Here is a 15733-nt window from a genome sequence, read left to right on the forward strand (position 1 = left end):
ACCCATACAGTCTTCCCTCGTGGCTCAGATGGTAAAGCGTCTGCCTGCAATGAGGGAGACCTGGGTTCGATTCCTGGGTCGGGAAGATCCTCTGGAGAAGGAAATGGCAATCCACTCCAGCACTCTTGCCTGGAAAATCCCATGGACGGAGGAGCCTGATAGGCAGTCCACGGGGTCGCAAAGAGTCGGACACGACTGAGTGACTTCACTTTCAATAAAGAGGAATGAGGTATTAGTCCACAGAAAGATATAGAGTAACTTTTCAATACATGCTAAATGAAAAACACCAATCTTAAAAGTATAAATACCATATGATTCCAACTACATGACATTCTGGAAAAGACAAAACTTTAGAGACAGTAAAGAAGAATGATGGTTGCCAGGGATTGGGGGAAGGGGCCAAGAGATGAATCAGTGGAGAAAGGGGGAATTTTAGGGCAGTGAAACTATTTTGTATAATACTGTGAAAGTGGATACCTGATATGAATTTCTTAAAACTGTACAACACAGAGTGAACCCTAGTGTAAACTATGGACTTAACATGAGGAAAGACATTCAGGCATGAAACAGCCTGATATTTTCAGGAAAACTTTATAATCAGTTGCACTCACTACAGTATCATATGAAAGGTAGAAAACCTATGACCAACCTACACATTATATTAAAAAGCAGAGACATTACTTTGCCAACAAAGGTCCATACAGTCAAAGCTATGGTTTTTCCAGTAGTCATATATGGATTTGATAGTTGGACCATAAAGAAAGCTGAGTATCAAATAATTGATGCTTTTGAACTGTTGGAGAAGACTCTTGAGAGTCCACTGGACTGCAAGGAAATGAAACCAGTTAATCCTAAAGAAAATCAATCCTGAATATTCTTTGGAAGGACTGATGCTGAAGCTGAAGCTCCAATACTTTGGTTACCTGATGCAAAGAACTCATTGGAAAAGATCCTGATGCTGGGAAAGATTGAGGGCAGGAGAAGGGGACGACAGAAGATGAGATGGTTGGATGGCATCACTGACTGAATGGACATGAATTTGAGCAAGCTCCAGGAGTTGGTGATGGACATGGAAGCCTGGCGTGCTGCAGTCCATGGGGTCGCAAAGAGTCGGGCACAACTGAGTGACTAAACTGAGGATGTATTGCTATTTGGTTAAAAGTTTCTTTTGATTCTTACTTATACTTCATTCTTATCTATACATCAAAACAATGGTTTAAATAGATAAGTATTTTAAAACCATGATTAACAAAAGAGTAGATGAAATTTTTTAATGGAAATGTTTTAAACTTAAATATGATGGAAAAAATCATAAAAGACTTAGATTTAAGTGCATGAAAAATTTAAATTTCTTCCAGCCTAATTTTTTTTTTTTAATGGTACAAGATTTAATGAGAGGACTTCTCTGGTGGCATACTGGATAAGAGTTCACCAGCCAATGCAGGGAATGTGAATTCAATCCATGGTTCGGGAAGATTCCACATGCTACAGAGCAATTAAACCCATGAACCACAACTACTGAAACTCGTGTGCCTAGAGCCTGTGCTTTGTAACAAGAGAACTCAACACAATGAGAAGCCAACATACCACAATGAAGAGTAGTCCTCACTTGCTGCAACTAGAGAAAGCCCACATGTAACAGCAAAGGCCCAGTGCAACCCAAAATAAATAAATACAATTATAAAAAAACAGATTTTAGGAGACACACTAAATGTTAAAAGGGTTAAATGGTGGTTTGGGGTAATTTTTACTTTTATGTCTTTTCAAGTGTTCTCTAGTGAACATATTTAGAGGGGGAAGTTATCTTTAACATTATATTTTTAAAATAAAATGACAAGTCACAAACTGGGCAGATATTAGCAGTAAAACAGGACAGGAAAGAGTTAGCGTCTACAACATATAAAGAACTCCACAAAATTCTTAAAATGGCTCCCAAAATACATGGGTAACATGTAGAATATTATAAAAATCTGATAAACAAATGACAGAATATTCAATCTCACTGGTAGTCAAACATATAAAAATTTTTTTTCCTTTGATAATTTAATTATATTTCTTTTAAAATTTAACAAAGAAACATTAAAGGGTAACATCACAGCTTAGATAACAAATCTCCTCAGGCTTTCTTGAACCTCTTTAATTTGTTTTCTAATGTGTACCTTCTTTTATTTTATTTTTTTTAATATAAATTTATTTATTTTAATTGGAGGTTAATTACTTTACAATACTGTATCAGTTTTGCCATACATCAACATGAATCTGCCACAGGCATGCACGTGTTCCCCAACCTGAACCTCCCTTCCTCCTCCCTCCCCATACCATCCCTCTGGGTCGTCTCAGTGCACCAGCCCCAAGCATCCAGTATCATGCATCGAACCTGGACTGGCAATTAGTTTCTTATACGATATTATACATGTTTCAATGCCATTCTCCCAAATCATCCCACCCTCTTCCTCTCCCACAGAGTCCAAAAGACTGTTCTATACATCTGTGTCTCTTTTGCTGTCTCGCATACAGGGTTATTGTTAACATCTTTCTCAATTCCATATATGTGTGTTAGTATACTGTATTGGTGTTTTTCTTTCTGGCTTACTTCACTCTGTATAACCGGCTCCAGTTTCATCCACCTCATTAGAACGGATTCAAATGTATTCTTTTTAATGGCTGAGTAATACTCCATTGTGTATATGTACCCAGCTTTCTTATCCATTCATCTGCTGATGGACATCTAGATTGCTTCCATGTCCTGGCTATTGTAAACAGTGCTGTGATGAACAGTGGGATACATGTGTCTCTTTCATTTCTGGTTTCCTCAGTGTGTATGCCCAGCAGTGGGATTGCTGGGTCATAAGGCAGTTCTATTTACAGTTTTTTAAGGAATCTCCACACTGTTCTCCATAATGGCTGTACTAGTTTGCATTCCCACCAACAGTGTAAGAGGGTTCCCTTTTCTCCACACCCTCTCCAGCATTAATTGCTTGTAGACTTTTGGATTGCAGCCATTCTGACTGGCGTGAAATGGTACCTCATTGTGGTCTTGATTTGCATTTCTCTGATAATGAGTGATGTTGAGCATCTTTTCATGTGTTTGTTAGCCATCTGTATATCTTCTTTGGAGAAATGTCTATTTAGTTCTTTGGCCCATGTTTTGATTGGGTCATTTACTTTTCTGGAATTGAGCTGCAGGAGTTGCTTGTATATTTTTGAGATTAGTTGTCAGTTGCTTCATTTGCTATTATTTTCTCCCATTCTGAAGGCTGTCTTTTCACCTTGCTTATAGTTTCCTTTGTTGTGAAGAAGCTTTTAAATTTAATTAGGTCCCGTTTGTTTATTTTTGCTTTTATTTCCAATATTCCAGGAGGTGGGTCATAGACGATCCTGCTGTGATTTATGTCGGAGACTGTTGGAGAGTGTTCTACCTGTGTTCTCCTCTAGGAGTTTTATAGTTTCTGGTCTTACGTTTAGATCTTTAATCCATTTTGAGTTTATTTTTGTGTCTGGTGTTAGAAAGTGTTCTAGTTTCATTCTTTTACAAGTGGCTGACCAGTTTTCCCAGCACCACTTGTTAAAGAGATTGTCTTTTCTCCATTGTATATTCTTGCCTCCTTTGTCAAAGCTAAGGTGTCCATAGGTATGTGGATTTATCTCTGGGCTTTCTATTTTGTTCCATTGATCTATATTTCTGTCTTTGTGACAGTACCCTACTGTCTCGATGACTGTGGCTTTGTAGTAGAGCCTGAAGTCAGGCAGGTTGATTCCTCCAGTTTCATTCTTCTTTCTCAAGATTGCTTTGACAATTTGAGGTTTTTTGTATTTCCATACAAATTGTGAAATCATTTGTTCTAGCTCTGTGAAAAATACCATTGGTAGGTTGATAGGGATTGCATTGAATCTATAGATTGCTTTCAGTAGTATACTCATTTTCACTATATTGATTCTTCTGATCCATGAACATGGTATATTTCTCCATCTATTAGTGTCCTCTTTGATTTCTTTCACCAGTGTTTTATAGTTTTCTATATACAGGTCTTTAGTTTCTTTAGGTGGATATATTCCTAAGTATTTTATTCTCTTCATTGCAATGGTGAATGGAATTGTTTCCTTAATTTCTCTTTCTATTTTCTCATTATTAGTGTATAGGAATGCAAGGGATTTCTGTGTGTTGATTTTATATCCTGCAGCTTCACTATATTCATTGATTAGCTCTAGTAATTTTCTGGTGGAGTCTTTAGGGTTTTCTATGTAGAGGATCATGTCATCTGCAAACAGTGAGAGTTTTACTTCTTCTTTTCCAATTTGGATTCCTTTTATTTCTTTTTCTGTTCTGATTGCTGTGGCCAAAACTTCCAAAACTATGTTGAATAGTAATGGTGAAAGTGGGCACCCTTGTCTTATTCCTGACTTTAGGGGAAATGATTTCAATTTTTCACCATTGAGGACAATGTTTGCTGTGGGTTTGTCATATATAGCTTTTATTATGTTGAGAAATGTTCCTTCTATTCCTGCTTTCTGGAGAGTTTTTATCATAAATGGATGTTGGATTTTGTCAAAGGCTTTCTCTGCATCTATCGAGATAATCATATGGCTTTTATTTTTCAATTTGTTAATGTGGTATATTACATTGATTGATTTGCAGATATTGAAGAATCCTTGCATCCCTGGGATAAAGCCCACTTGGTCATGGTGTATGATCTTTTTAATGTGTTGTTGGATTCTGATTGCTAGAATTTTGTTAAGGATTTTTTCATCTATGTTCATCAGTGATATCGGCCTGTAGTTTTCTTTTTTTGTGGCATTTTTGTCAGGTTTTTGTATTAGGGTGATGGTTCCCTCATAGAATGAGTTTGGAAGTTTACCTTCCTCTGCAATTTTCTGGAAGACTTTGAGTAGGATAGATGTTAGCTCTTCTCTAAATTTTTGGTAGAATTCAGCTGTGAAGCCATCTGGACCTGGGCTTTTGTTTGCTGGAAGATTTCTGATTACAGTTTCAATTTCCATGCTTGTGATGCGTCTGTTAAGATTTTCTATTTCTTCCTGGTTCAGTTTGGGAAAGTTGTACTTTTCTAAGAATTTTGTCCATTTCTTCCACGTTGTCCATTTTATTGGCATATAATTGCTGATAGTCTCTTATGATCCTTTGTATTTCTGTGTTGCCTGTTGTGATCTCTCCATTTTCATTTCTAATTTTATTGATTTGATTTTTCTCTCTTTGTTTCTTGATGAGTCTGGCTAATGGTTTGTCAATTTTATTTATCCTTTCAAAGAAGCAGCTTTTGGCTTTGTTGATTTTTGCTATGGTCTCTTTTGTTTCTTTTGCATTTATTTCTGCCCTAATTTTTAAGATTTCTTTCTTTCTACTAACCCTGGGATTCTTCATGTCTTCCTTTTCTATTTGCTTTAGGTGTAGAGTTAGGTTATTTACTTGACTTTTTTCTTGTTTCTTGAGGTATGCCTGTATTGCTGTGAACTTTCCCCTTAGCACTGCTTTTACAGTGTCCCACAGGTTTGGGGTTGTTGTGTTTTCATTTTCATTCATTTCTATTCATATTTTTATTTCTTTTTTTATTTCTTCTGTGATTTGTTGGTTATTCAGCAGCATGTTGTTCAGCCTCTATATGTTGGAATTTTTAGTAGTTTTTCTCCTGTAATTGAGATCTAATCTTACTGCATTGTGGTCAGAAAAAATGCTTGGAATGATTTCAATCTTTCTGAATTTACCAAGGCTAGAATTATGGCCTAGGATGTCATCTATCCTGGAGAAGGTTCCATGTGTGCTTGGGAAAAAGGTGAAATTCTTTGTTTTGGGGTGAAATGTTCTATAGATATGAATTAGGTCTAACTGGTCTATTGTATCATTTAAAGTTTGTGTTTCCTTGTTAATTTTCTGTTTAGTTGATCTGTCCATATGTGTGAGTGGGGTATTAAAATCTCCCACTATTATTGTGTTATTGTTAATTTCCCCTTTCATGCTTGTTAGCATTTGTCTTCCATTATTGCGGTGCTCCTATGTTGGGTGCATATATATTTATAATTGTTATATCTTCTTCTTCGATTGATCCTTTGATCATTATGTAGTATCTTTCTTTGTCTCTTTTCACAGCCTTTGTTTTAAAGTCTGTTTTATCTGATATGAGTATTGCTACTCCTGCTTTCTTTTGGTCTCTATTTGCATGGAAAATCTTTTTACAGCCCTTCACTTTCAATCTGTATGTGTCGCCTGTTTTGAGGTGGGTCTCTTGTAGACAACATATATAGGGGTCTTGTTTTTATATCCATTCAGCCAGTCTTTGTCTTTTGGTTGGGGCATTCAACCCATTTACGTTTAAGGTAATTATTGATAAGTATGATCCCATTGCCATTTACTTTATTGTTTTGGGTTCAAGTTTATACACCCTTTTTGTGTTTCCTGTCTAGAGAAGATCTTGTAGCATTTGTTGGAGAGCTGGTTTGGTGGTGCTGAATTCTCTCAGCACCAATTCTCTCAGACAAGCTTTGGTAAAGCTTTTGATTTCTCCTTCATATTTGAATGAGATCCTTGCTGGGTACAGTAATCTGGGCTGTAGGTTATTTTCTTTCATCACTTTAAGTATGTCTTGCCATTCCCTCCTGGCTTGAAGAGTTTCTATTGAAAGTTCAGCTGATATCCTTATGGGAATCCCCTTGTGTGTTATTTGTTGTTTTTCCCTTGTTGCTTTTAATATTTGTTCTTTGCATTGGTCTTTGTTAATTTGATTAATATGTGTCTTGGGGTGTTTCACCTTGGGTTTATCCTGTTTGGGACTCTCTGGGTTTCTTGGACTTGGGTGATTATTTCCTTCCCCATTTTAGGGAAGTTTTCAACTGTTATATCCTCAAGTATTTTCTCATGGTCTTTCTTTTTGTCTTCTTCTTCTGGGATTCCTATGATTCGAATGTTGGGGAGTTTAACATTGTCCTGGAGGTCTCCGAGATTATCCTAATTTCTTTTAATTCGTTTTTCTTTCTTCCTCTCTGATTCATTTATCTCTACCACTCCATCTTCTACCTCACTAATCCTATCTTCTGCCTCCTTATTCTACTATTTGTTGCCTCCAAAGTGTTTTTTTAATCTCATTTATTGCATTATTCATTATATATTGACTCTTTTTTATTTCTTCTAGGTCCTTGTTAAACCTTTCTTGCATCTTCTCAAATCTTGTCTCCAGGCTGTTTATCTTTGATTCCATTTTGATTTCAAGATTTTGGATCATTTTCACTATCATTATTCAGAATTCTTTATCAGGTTGATTCCCTATCTCTTCCTCTTTTTTTTGGTTTGGTAGGCATTTCTCCTGTTCCTTTACCTGCTGGGTATTCCTCTGTCTCTTCATCTTGTCTATATTGCTGAGTTTGGGGTGTCCTTTCTGTATTCTGGCAGTTTGTGGAGTTCTCTTTATTGTGGAGTTTCCTTGCTGTGGGTGGGGTTGTATAGGTGGCTTGTCAAGGTTTCTTGGTTAGGGAAGCTTGTGTCAGTGTTCTGATGGGTGGAGCTGGATTTCTTCTCTCTGGAGTGCAATGAAGTGTCCAGTAATGAGTTATGAGATGTCAATGGTTTTGGAGTAACTTTGGGCAGCCTGTCTATTGGAGCTCAGGGCTGTGTTCCTGTGATTCTGGAGAATTTGCATGGTATGTCTTGCTCTGGAACTTGTTGGCCCTTGGGTGGTGCTTGGTTTCAGTGTAGGTATGGAGGCATTTGATGAGCTCCTGTCAATTAATGTTCCCTGGAGTCAGGAGTTCTCTGGTGTTCTCAGGGTTTGGACTTAAGCCTCCTGCTTCTGGTTTTCAGTCTTATTTTTACAGTAGTCTCAAGACTTCTTCTTCTATACAGCACCTTTGATAAAACATCTAGGTTAAAGATGAAAAGTTTCTCCACAGTGAAGGACACCCAGATAGATTCACAGAGTTACATGAAGAAAAGAAGAGGGAAGTGGCAGTTAGAGGTGGCCCGAATGAGATGAGGTGGAATCAAAAGAGAGAGCAAGCTAACCAGTAATCACTTCCTTATGTGCACTCCACAACTGGACCACTCAGAGATGTTCACGGAGTTATACAGAGAAGAGAAGAGGGAGGAAGGGGACAGAGGTGGCCAGGAGGATAAAGGGGGAATCAACAGAAGAGAGACAGATCCAGCCAGTAATTAGTTCCCTAAGTGTTCTCCACCATCTGGAACACACAGAAATTCAGAGTTGGGTAGAGAAGAGACGGGGTAGGGAGGAGACAAAGGCGACCTGGTGGAGAAAAAGGAGAGTCCAAAGGGGGAGAGAGCAGTCAAGCCAGTAATCTCACTCCCAAGTAAAAATGGGTACTGAAGATTGGGTTCTTAACGGTACAAAATTGATAACAAATACCAAAAAGCAAAGATTAAAAATCTAGAATAGAGTTTGGAATTTCAAAAATACAATATTAAAAGAAGAAAAAAAAGAAAGAGATAAAAGTCACAAAAATTATTATATATATATATATATATATGAAGTTTGCTTTTAAAAACTAGGGTCTTTTTTTGCAAAGTAATAGTAGGTTATAAAAGTGAAAATTAAAGGAGTAATAGAGGACTTAAATTTTTTTTAATTAAAGAAAAAGAATGATAGTACAAATATATCTAGGACTTTCTCTGGTGTTATTGTGGGTATTGTGGGGTGAGTTCATTTTTAGATAGTTCCTTGGTCCAGGTTATATTTCTCAAGATCTATAGACCCCTTCCTATGTAGTCGGTACTAATGACAGGGTTTTAATCTATTGCACCTGTCACTTCCAAGGCGGTTCCCTCTGTTTTAGCTTCTTCTGTTTGCCGGTCTCTTCAGTGTCTGATTTCCACCCTGACACAAGGGGGCGGTGGTGGACACTTTTTTTTAGGCTCATTTGTTTAGTCACACTATTGGGAGGGAGGGACCCTGCAAACAAAAAACACTGGCCTGTGCTCGCAGTGCCTCAGCCACACTGGGCGTGCCCCTGCTCAAGGCGCGTGTACCCTCCCTGCCCACACTGCTCAGGCTCTAGGTTGCTCCACTGAGAACCGTCCGAGGCTGGCCCTGGGCTTCATGCACCTCCCAGGTCTAAGCCGCTCAGGTTCAGGCACTCGGGTAGTCCTCAGAGGTGCAGACTCGGTTGGCCCTGCGTTTTGTGCCCTTCCCAGGTCTGAGCAGCTCAGGTGATGAGGTGTTTGGTGAGCGCGGTTGCTGTGACTTATCGCCTCTCCTGTCCCTGCCACTGGGTTTGCTGGGTGTACAACCGGCGCACCTTCTCAGGAGGATGGTGACCGTCCAGAACCCCAAGAAATCTTAGTTAGCAAAGAAGCCTGCTTACAGTTTTGTAGATAATGTCTCTCTGTGGCTGTGATTACCCACTTCCGGCTCTGGCTGCCTGTCACAGGAGGGGGATGGTCTGCAGCCAGCTATCTCTGTTCAGTCCTTTGTTCTGTGCGCAGGCCTGGTGGTGTCTTAGGTTAGGGCTGGCTTTTCACGTGGTAGTTGTCCCACAGTCTGGTTTGCTAGCTCAAGTTAATTCACCCAGATTGCTCTTGGGGCATTCAGGCCAGATCCTTACTCTAAGCAATGCAGCCCGCACCTCCCTGCCCAGCCCCTGCTTGCTAGTGGTGGGTGCAGGCATCTGCACTGCTTCTCCACTAGGGGAGTTACCGTTGGGCTTGTAATCTGTGGGTTTTAATTATTTATTTATTTTTCCTCCCTGTTATGTTGCCCTCTGTGCTTCCAAGGCTTGCCAATATTTTCGGCAGTGAGAGTGTTTCCTGGTGTTTGGAAACGTCTCTCTTTTTAAGACTCCCTTCCTGGGACAGAGTTCCGTCCCTACCTCTTTTGTCTCTTTTTTTTATCTTTTATATTTTTTCCTACCTCCTTTCGAAGACAATGGGCTGCTTTTCAAGTTGCCTGATGTCTTCTGCCAGCATTCAGAAGTTGTTTTGTGGAATTTACTCAGCGTTTAAATGTTCTTTTGATGAATTTGTGGGGGAGGAAGTGGTCTCCCCATCCTATTCCTCCACCATCTTCTCAAACATATAAAATTTTCAGATACTAGGTGGTCTGTCAATAATTAAGAACTTAAAAAATAACTTATTGATAAAATAATATTCTATGCTGGTATGAATTTAATGAAATAGATTCTAATTTTATACATTGTGGAACATTAATTTGTGCAACCTTTCTGAAAGTTGACATTATGAGCAAATAATGCTATCATGTTTCTCTCTGTGTGTTTCTACTAAGATAAAACAACATTCTGAGGAGAATCCATACATTTTGAAATACTGTACATAACATGTAATAAACCATAATTGAAAAATATTAGCGACTTCTTAGAACTAATGGCTGTGCTATTGAGTAAGAAAATTTGTGATACCTACATACCAACCTTCTAATTCTAATTCAAATATTTATATCAACTATTTGGCAATATTTTCTGATGTAACAGACTTAACATTCACTTACAGTCTAACTTGTATATAATAAAGCCTATAAAGCAAACTTTTATTGTAAATTAAAATTAAAAACAATATAACTGTCTAGCATTAAGAAAATAATTAAATCATAGTACTGCAGAGTGTTAAATAGAATATAATATTATATAGCTATTGAACAATTTTGTTGTGAAATATTCATAATATGATGAAATATTTGCATTTATAATAGACTCTTAAACATTAAACAGATACAGTTATTTATAAATATGCTCCCACAAAATAACTAGAAGGAAATATGCAAGTATATTTACAGTATCATCTCTGTATGACAGAATTACAGATGATTTACTTAATCTGTTTCTTTTTGTAGTTTCCATACTTTTTGAATATTTTAAATGAACATTAATACAACAACTTAGAAAAACATTTTAAGATAACCAACCATGTCACAACTTTTTCCCTATTAATACATTTTTTTAATATGAAGTGTGTACAAAATTGTGATGGACTATAAGCTCATAGAATTTTAACTATCTTATAATTTTCTAAATCTAAAAATCACCTTTTTTGTACTGTCTTTCAGAAAGACCAAAAACTGCAAACACCTTCTTTGGGTAGCTGGAAACATAGCATTAAATTGCAGTTGCCAAATAAGTGTTCTGGAGAAGGAAATTGCACCCCTCTCCTCTATTCTTCCCTGGGTAATCCCCTGGACAGAGGAGCCTGGTGGGCTACAGTCCATGGTGTTGCAAAGAGTCAGACACAACTGAGTGACTAATACTTACTGAACAAGTGTTAATCTATCTAAAGTAACTTTAGATAGTTAAATGGTTTCACACACTAATTATTTAGTGTTTATTTACTTATATTTATATTATTAAGTATTACAGGGAAAAAGATCTCCATAAATATCTCACATGCATTTTATTGCACCCTAGTGATTATCCCATGTAAACATTGTTACAGTTATTCATATTACATAGAAGAATTGTTCAACTGGATTCACTACTGTGATAAAATATATCATCTAGCAAACTCAAGCATATTTTTATTACATTGGAGACCATATATTTGCTTCTTTAAAAATGCTACTTTGTTTGCCATGTATTTTTCAGGAATATTAAGTAGATATATGATTGTCATGGGAGGTTCCCAGGTGGTGCAGTTGGTAAAGAATCTGCCTGCTCAGTGCAAGAGACACAAGAGACATGGGTTCAATCCCTGGGTCGGGAAGATCCCCTGGAAGAGGAACTGGCAACCCACTCAGTATTCTTGTCTGGAAGATCTCATGGGCAGAGGAGCCTGGTGGGCTACGGATCATGGGTCACAAAGAGTTGACACCACTAATCGTGCACACATGCACATGATTGTTATACTCATTAAATAAGATAATTCTGAAAGCCCTAGGCACTATATTAAATGTTTGTTGAATGAATGAGTGATTTAGGGAATGAAAAAATGAAAGGCACCATCCTTTCTTTCCTTTTCTTTTGAATCCAAACAAAGCTTAATATTATTAACAAAAAAAGATGAATCAACTAAAGATTTAATTTTGTTTATACAGAGTAAGGGACTTCCCTGGTGGCTCAGACGGTAAAGTGTCTGTCTACAGTACAGGAGACCTGGGTTCGATCCCTGGGTCAGGAAGATCCTCTGGAGAAGGAAATGGCAACCCACTCCAGTACTCTTGCCTGGAAAATCCCATGGATGGAGGAGCATAGTAGGCTACAGTCCATGGGGTCACAAAGAGTCAGACACGATTGAACGACTTCACTTTACGATACAAAGTAATACATTGATAAATGTATTATGTGTTGTTACATATGATATATTATAATTATATGCACATATTAATTGAAATATAGAGTGAACTTTATTTCTCACATCTTAAATTTTGTTTTAATATAGGGACCCCGAGGACCACAAGGTGATGCTGGACCTCCTGGAGAAATGGGTGCTGAGGTAGTTTTTCTTGGGGTTGTTTCTTGTTGGTTCATCAGTACTCAGTATTGTTTGTAAGACTTTTCAAAGGTAAAGTTGATATCTTAGATATATATTTTGAAGAATAATTTTATAGTACTTTATTTAATATTCAGAAAATAAAATCTAAAGTTCTATTAAAAGCAGGGATAACTGATGTATGAGCCTAATTGGATACATGTAACTTTTGCTTAACAGTTCATTTAAATAACAGAACAAAAAGTAAATATAACTTTCTCTTTACTGATTTAGAGTTAATGTTGATAGCCCTTCACTCCATTATAGAAGAATATTGAAAAGAGACTCATTCAAGATATATTTTAGAATAATAAGCTCTCAGCTAGATAGCTCTAACTGAGGCCTCTCCCTTTGGCTTTAATTATTGATTTCCTGTTGTCTTCTATATATGCACCTAGATAGCCTACAAACTTCTCAAATTCAAAATATCTAAAGCAAACCCATCACTTTCGCACTGTTATTCTTTTTATTCTCATCTCACTGAAAGATGCCTCTTATGTCCAGTAATCTGAAACTGAGAGCTGTCCCAGACTCCTCTTCCTCTTTCATCCTGTCCAATCTCCTGTGCTTTCCCTTTAATAAGCGCCCACCAGTGTCTCAACTCTTTCATTTTCTTTGTGTTCCTATTGCCAATGCTCCTTATTCCATGTCTCCTTCAGCTGCTATTATTCCTTAGCTATTTGTTGCCAGTGTATTTTTGTCATATCTTCCCTGTCCTTGAAATTTTTATCAGCTCTCAGTCTTTAATAAATTGCCAATTACTTAACATGTGTAACAGTGTTCTGCATTGTCTAACCTCTGTAGACCTGTTCAGCCACATTCCAATAAAACTTTTCTCCTCCTCTAATCCCATGATTATGCAATGCCTTTTTGCTATGCACTGTGTATTCACTGAAAATCCAACTGTGGCTAAGATATGATCCCTGACTCCATTAGCAGTTTATAATCTATTCCAGAAGATGATCATGTAAAAGATGATTATACTTCAATCTTTTAGACCCAGTGATGGAGACATTCACAGGACTTTATAAGAGTACAGAAGTGGGTACATAGCCATAACTGGATAAGGGGGAAAAGACTTGTCTCTGTTGAGATAAGGGGAGGGTAATGAGTTTTAAGGAATGAATATGAGTTTGTTGTTTAGTTACTGAGTCATGTTTGACTCTTTTGCAACCCCATTGACTGTAACCTGCCAGGCTCCTCTGTCCCTGACAATTTCCAGGCAAGAATACTGAAGTGGCTTACCATTTCCTTCTCCAGGGGATCTTCTTCAGTTCCTGAACCCCCATCTCCTGTTTACTACTGAGCCACCAGAGAAGCCCGAGTATGAGTTAACCATATGAAAAGAGAGAATAAATGTACACAGCATAGTATGAGGAGGAACATGCAAACATGAGGCAGTAGAGATTCTTAAAGTCAAAATAAGGAGTAAGGATAGATGAAATTATAGAGGAATGATTGGGTCAAATAAAAAAATCTTACATACTCATGAAGAGGCTTGAACATTTATCTTTTTTTTTTTTCCTAAATATTTATTTGGCTGTGCCAGGTCTTCACTGCAGCATGTGGGATCTTTAGTTCTGGCATGCAGGCTCTTAGTTGCAGCATGAGGGACCTAGTTTTCTGACCAGAGATTGAACCTAAGCACCCTGCACTGAGAGTGCAGAGTCCTAGCCACTGGACCACCAGGGAAGTCCCTAAACTTTTTTACCTTATGGGCTATAGTGAGTCACCGTAAGGGCACTGGGCAGTGATAAAGTCTTGTATATCTTTGGAAGATCATTTTAGCAGCCTCAAGGAGGATATATTTAAGAAGTCAAGAATGCTGACATGTATACCTTCTAAAAAGCTGTTGCATTGAACTAGGTAAGAAATGATAGAGGTCTGAACTATGTGAGAAGGAGATGGATTTGAGAAATGTTTGTTGTATAAATTCTGGAGAAACTGCATATTTGTGGGATATGAAAACAAAGGGAAAAGAGAAGTCAAAAATTATTTCCAGATTTCTAGGTGCAACAGAATGGATGGCAATATCCTTTCCTGAGACAAGTAAGAAGAATGTTCATCATAGTCTGCTACTTTGCCCAAGGTAAATGGTTAACAAGTAGCAGACATTGGTTTTGAATCCAAACCTGATTCAAAAGCCAGTGCTGATAACATATAATATGCTACATCCTCTGAACCTAAAGAAAGCAGAGAAAAGTCACAGCTCATAACTTGAAGTGTTGTTGTTGCTGTTGTTTTTAACAGAGTAGGAGATGATTCTGTTGTGATACAAAGTAGGGATTGAGTAGATCCATTGAGGAAAATGTGCCAGAACAGTGATTGAAGGGACTTTCCTGGCAGTCCAGTGGTTAAGACTTCATACTTCCAATGCAGGGGGTATGGATTTGATCCCTGGTCAGAAACAAAGATGGCACATGCGATGGTGTGACCAAAAAAAAAAAAAAAAACAATAGTGGTTGAGGAAAATGGTTAAAGACATGTAAAAGCAAGTATACCTTACTAAAAGTTAAGCTGAAGTGGGAGACTTTGAATTTGCATTAGATTAATAATGATGTTGTTAACAATAGGTAGCAATTTCAGAGAAATTTCTATTTGCCTAGCAGTATCTATGTACTTTATCATATTAATAAATTCTCACAATATTCAGTGAGGTAATACAGTTATTCTCATTCTACAAATGAGGAAATTGAGACATGAAATGGTTAAGCAACTTGTTCAAGAGCAATAAGTAGTAGTAGTGGCAGAGCCCACATTCACATTTAGGGAACCCAGTCTCTTAGTCACTAACCTCTCAATATGTAATGATGCCACTTTGCACAGGAGTATAATTTTCCCATTGATACTCAACTAGGAATGGAAATAGAGAAGGCAATTCAAAGTGCTAATCCAAGATTGGCATAAGAAAGGAGGTACCACTGAGATCAGAAGATCAATCATTGGATTTAGCCTAAGAATAAAAAGGCCAAGGGGTGCTGACAGATTGGGTGAAACTAGGGACTAGATGAGGTCTAGGAGATTAAGAGCAATTTTGATATGGAAGAAATCTGAAGAGAGTTGGAATTCTCTCTTGAGAGAGGATTTTAACCTTAGGATAGAATATTAAATCCTATAATTTCTGAAGCAGAGCAGAAGCTCAGGTAGTCTCACTTCATGGTCCTTCCTCTTAAGTTCTGTAATACACTGTCTCTTGTAACAGTAAAGTCACAAAGGTAACCAATGGAAAATTTTAAATAATATAATTATTCCAAAACTTGGTGAAATTATGGTAAAAGGAAGAGAGTTTTAAGGGAGCTAAAA

General features: G+C 37.5%; 1 protein-coding gene across 2 annotated transcripts in view; it reads left to right on the top strand.

The window, feature by feature from the left end:
• COL24A1 (collagen type XXIV alpha 1 chain) overlaps positions 1–15733 on the top strand; it is a 392623-nt gene that overhangs the window by 264596 nt on the left and 112294 nt on the right. For both annotated transcript variants that reach the window (XM_040232413.1, XM_040232414.1), the window contains exon 34: positions 12341–12394. In XM_040232413.1, the coding sequence (XP_040088347.1) occupies positions 12341–12394 (54 nt within the window). The remainder of the gene's footprint in view (positions 1–12340; positions 12395–15733) is intronic.

The sequence above is a fragment of the Oryx dammah genome, unplaced genomic scaffold (genome assembly GCF_014754425.2).
Source record: "Oryx dammah isolate SB20612 unplaced genomic scaffold, SCBI_Odam_1.1 HiC_scaffold_28, whole genome shotgun sequence".
Lineage (NCBI taxonomy): Eukaryota > Metazoa > Chordata > Mammalia > Artiodactyla > Bovidae > Oryx > Oryx dammah.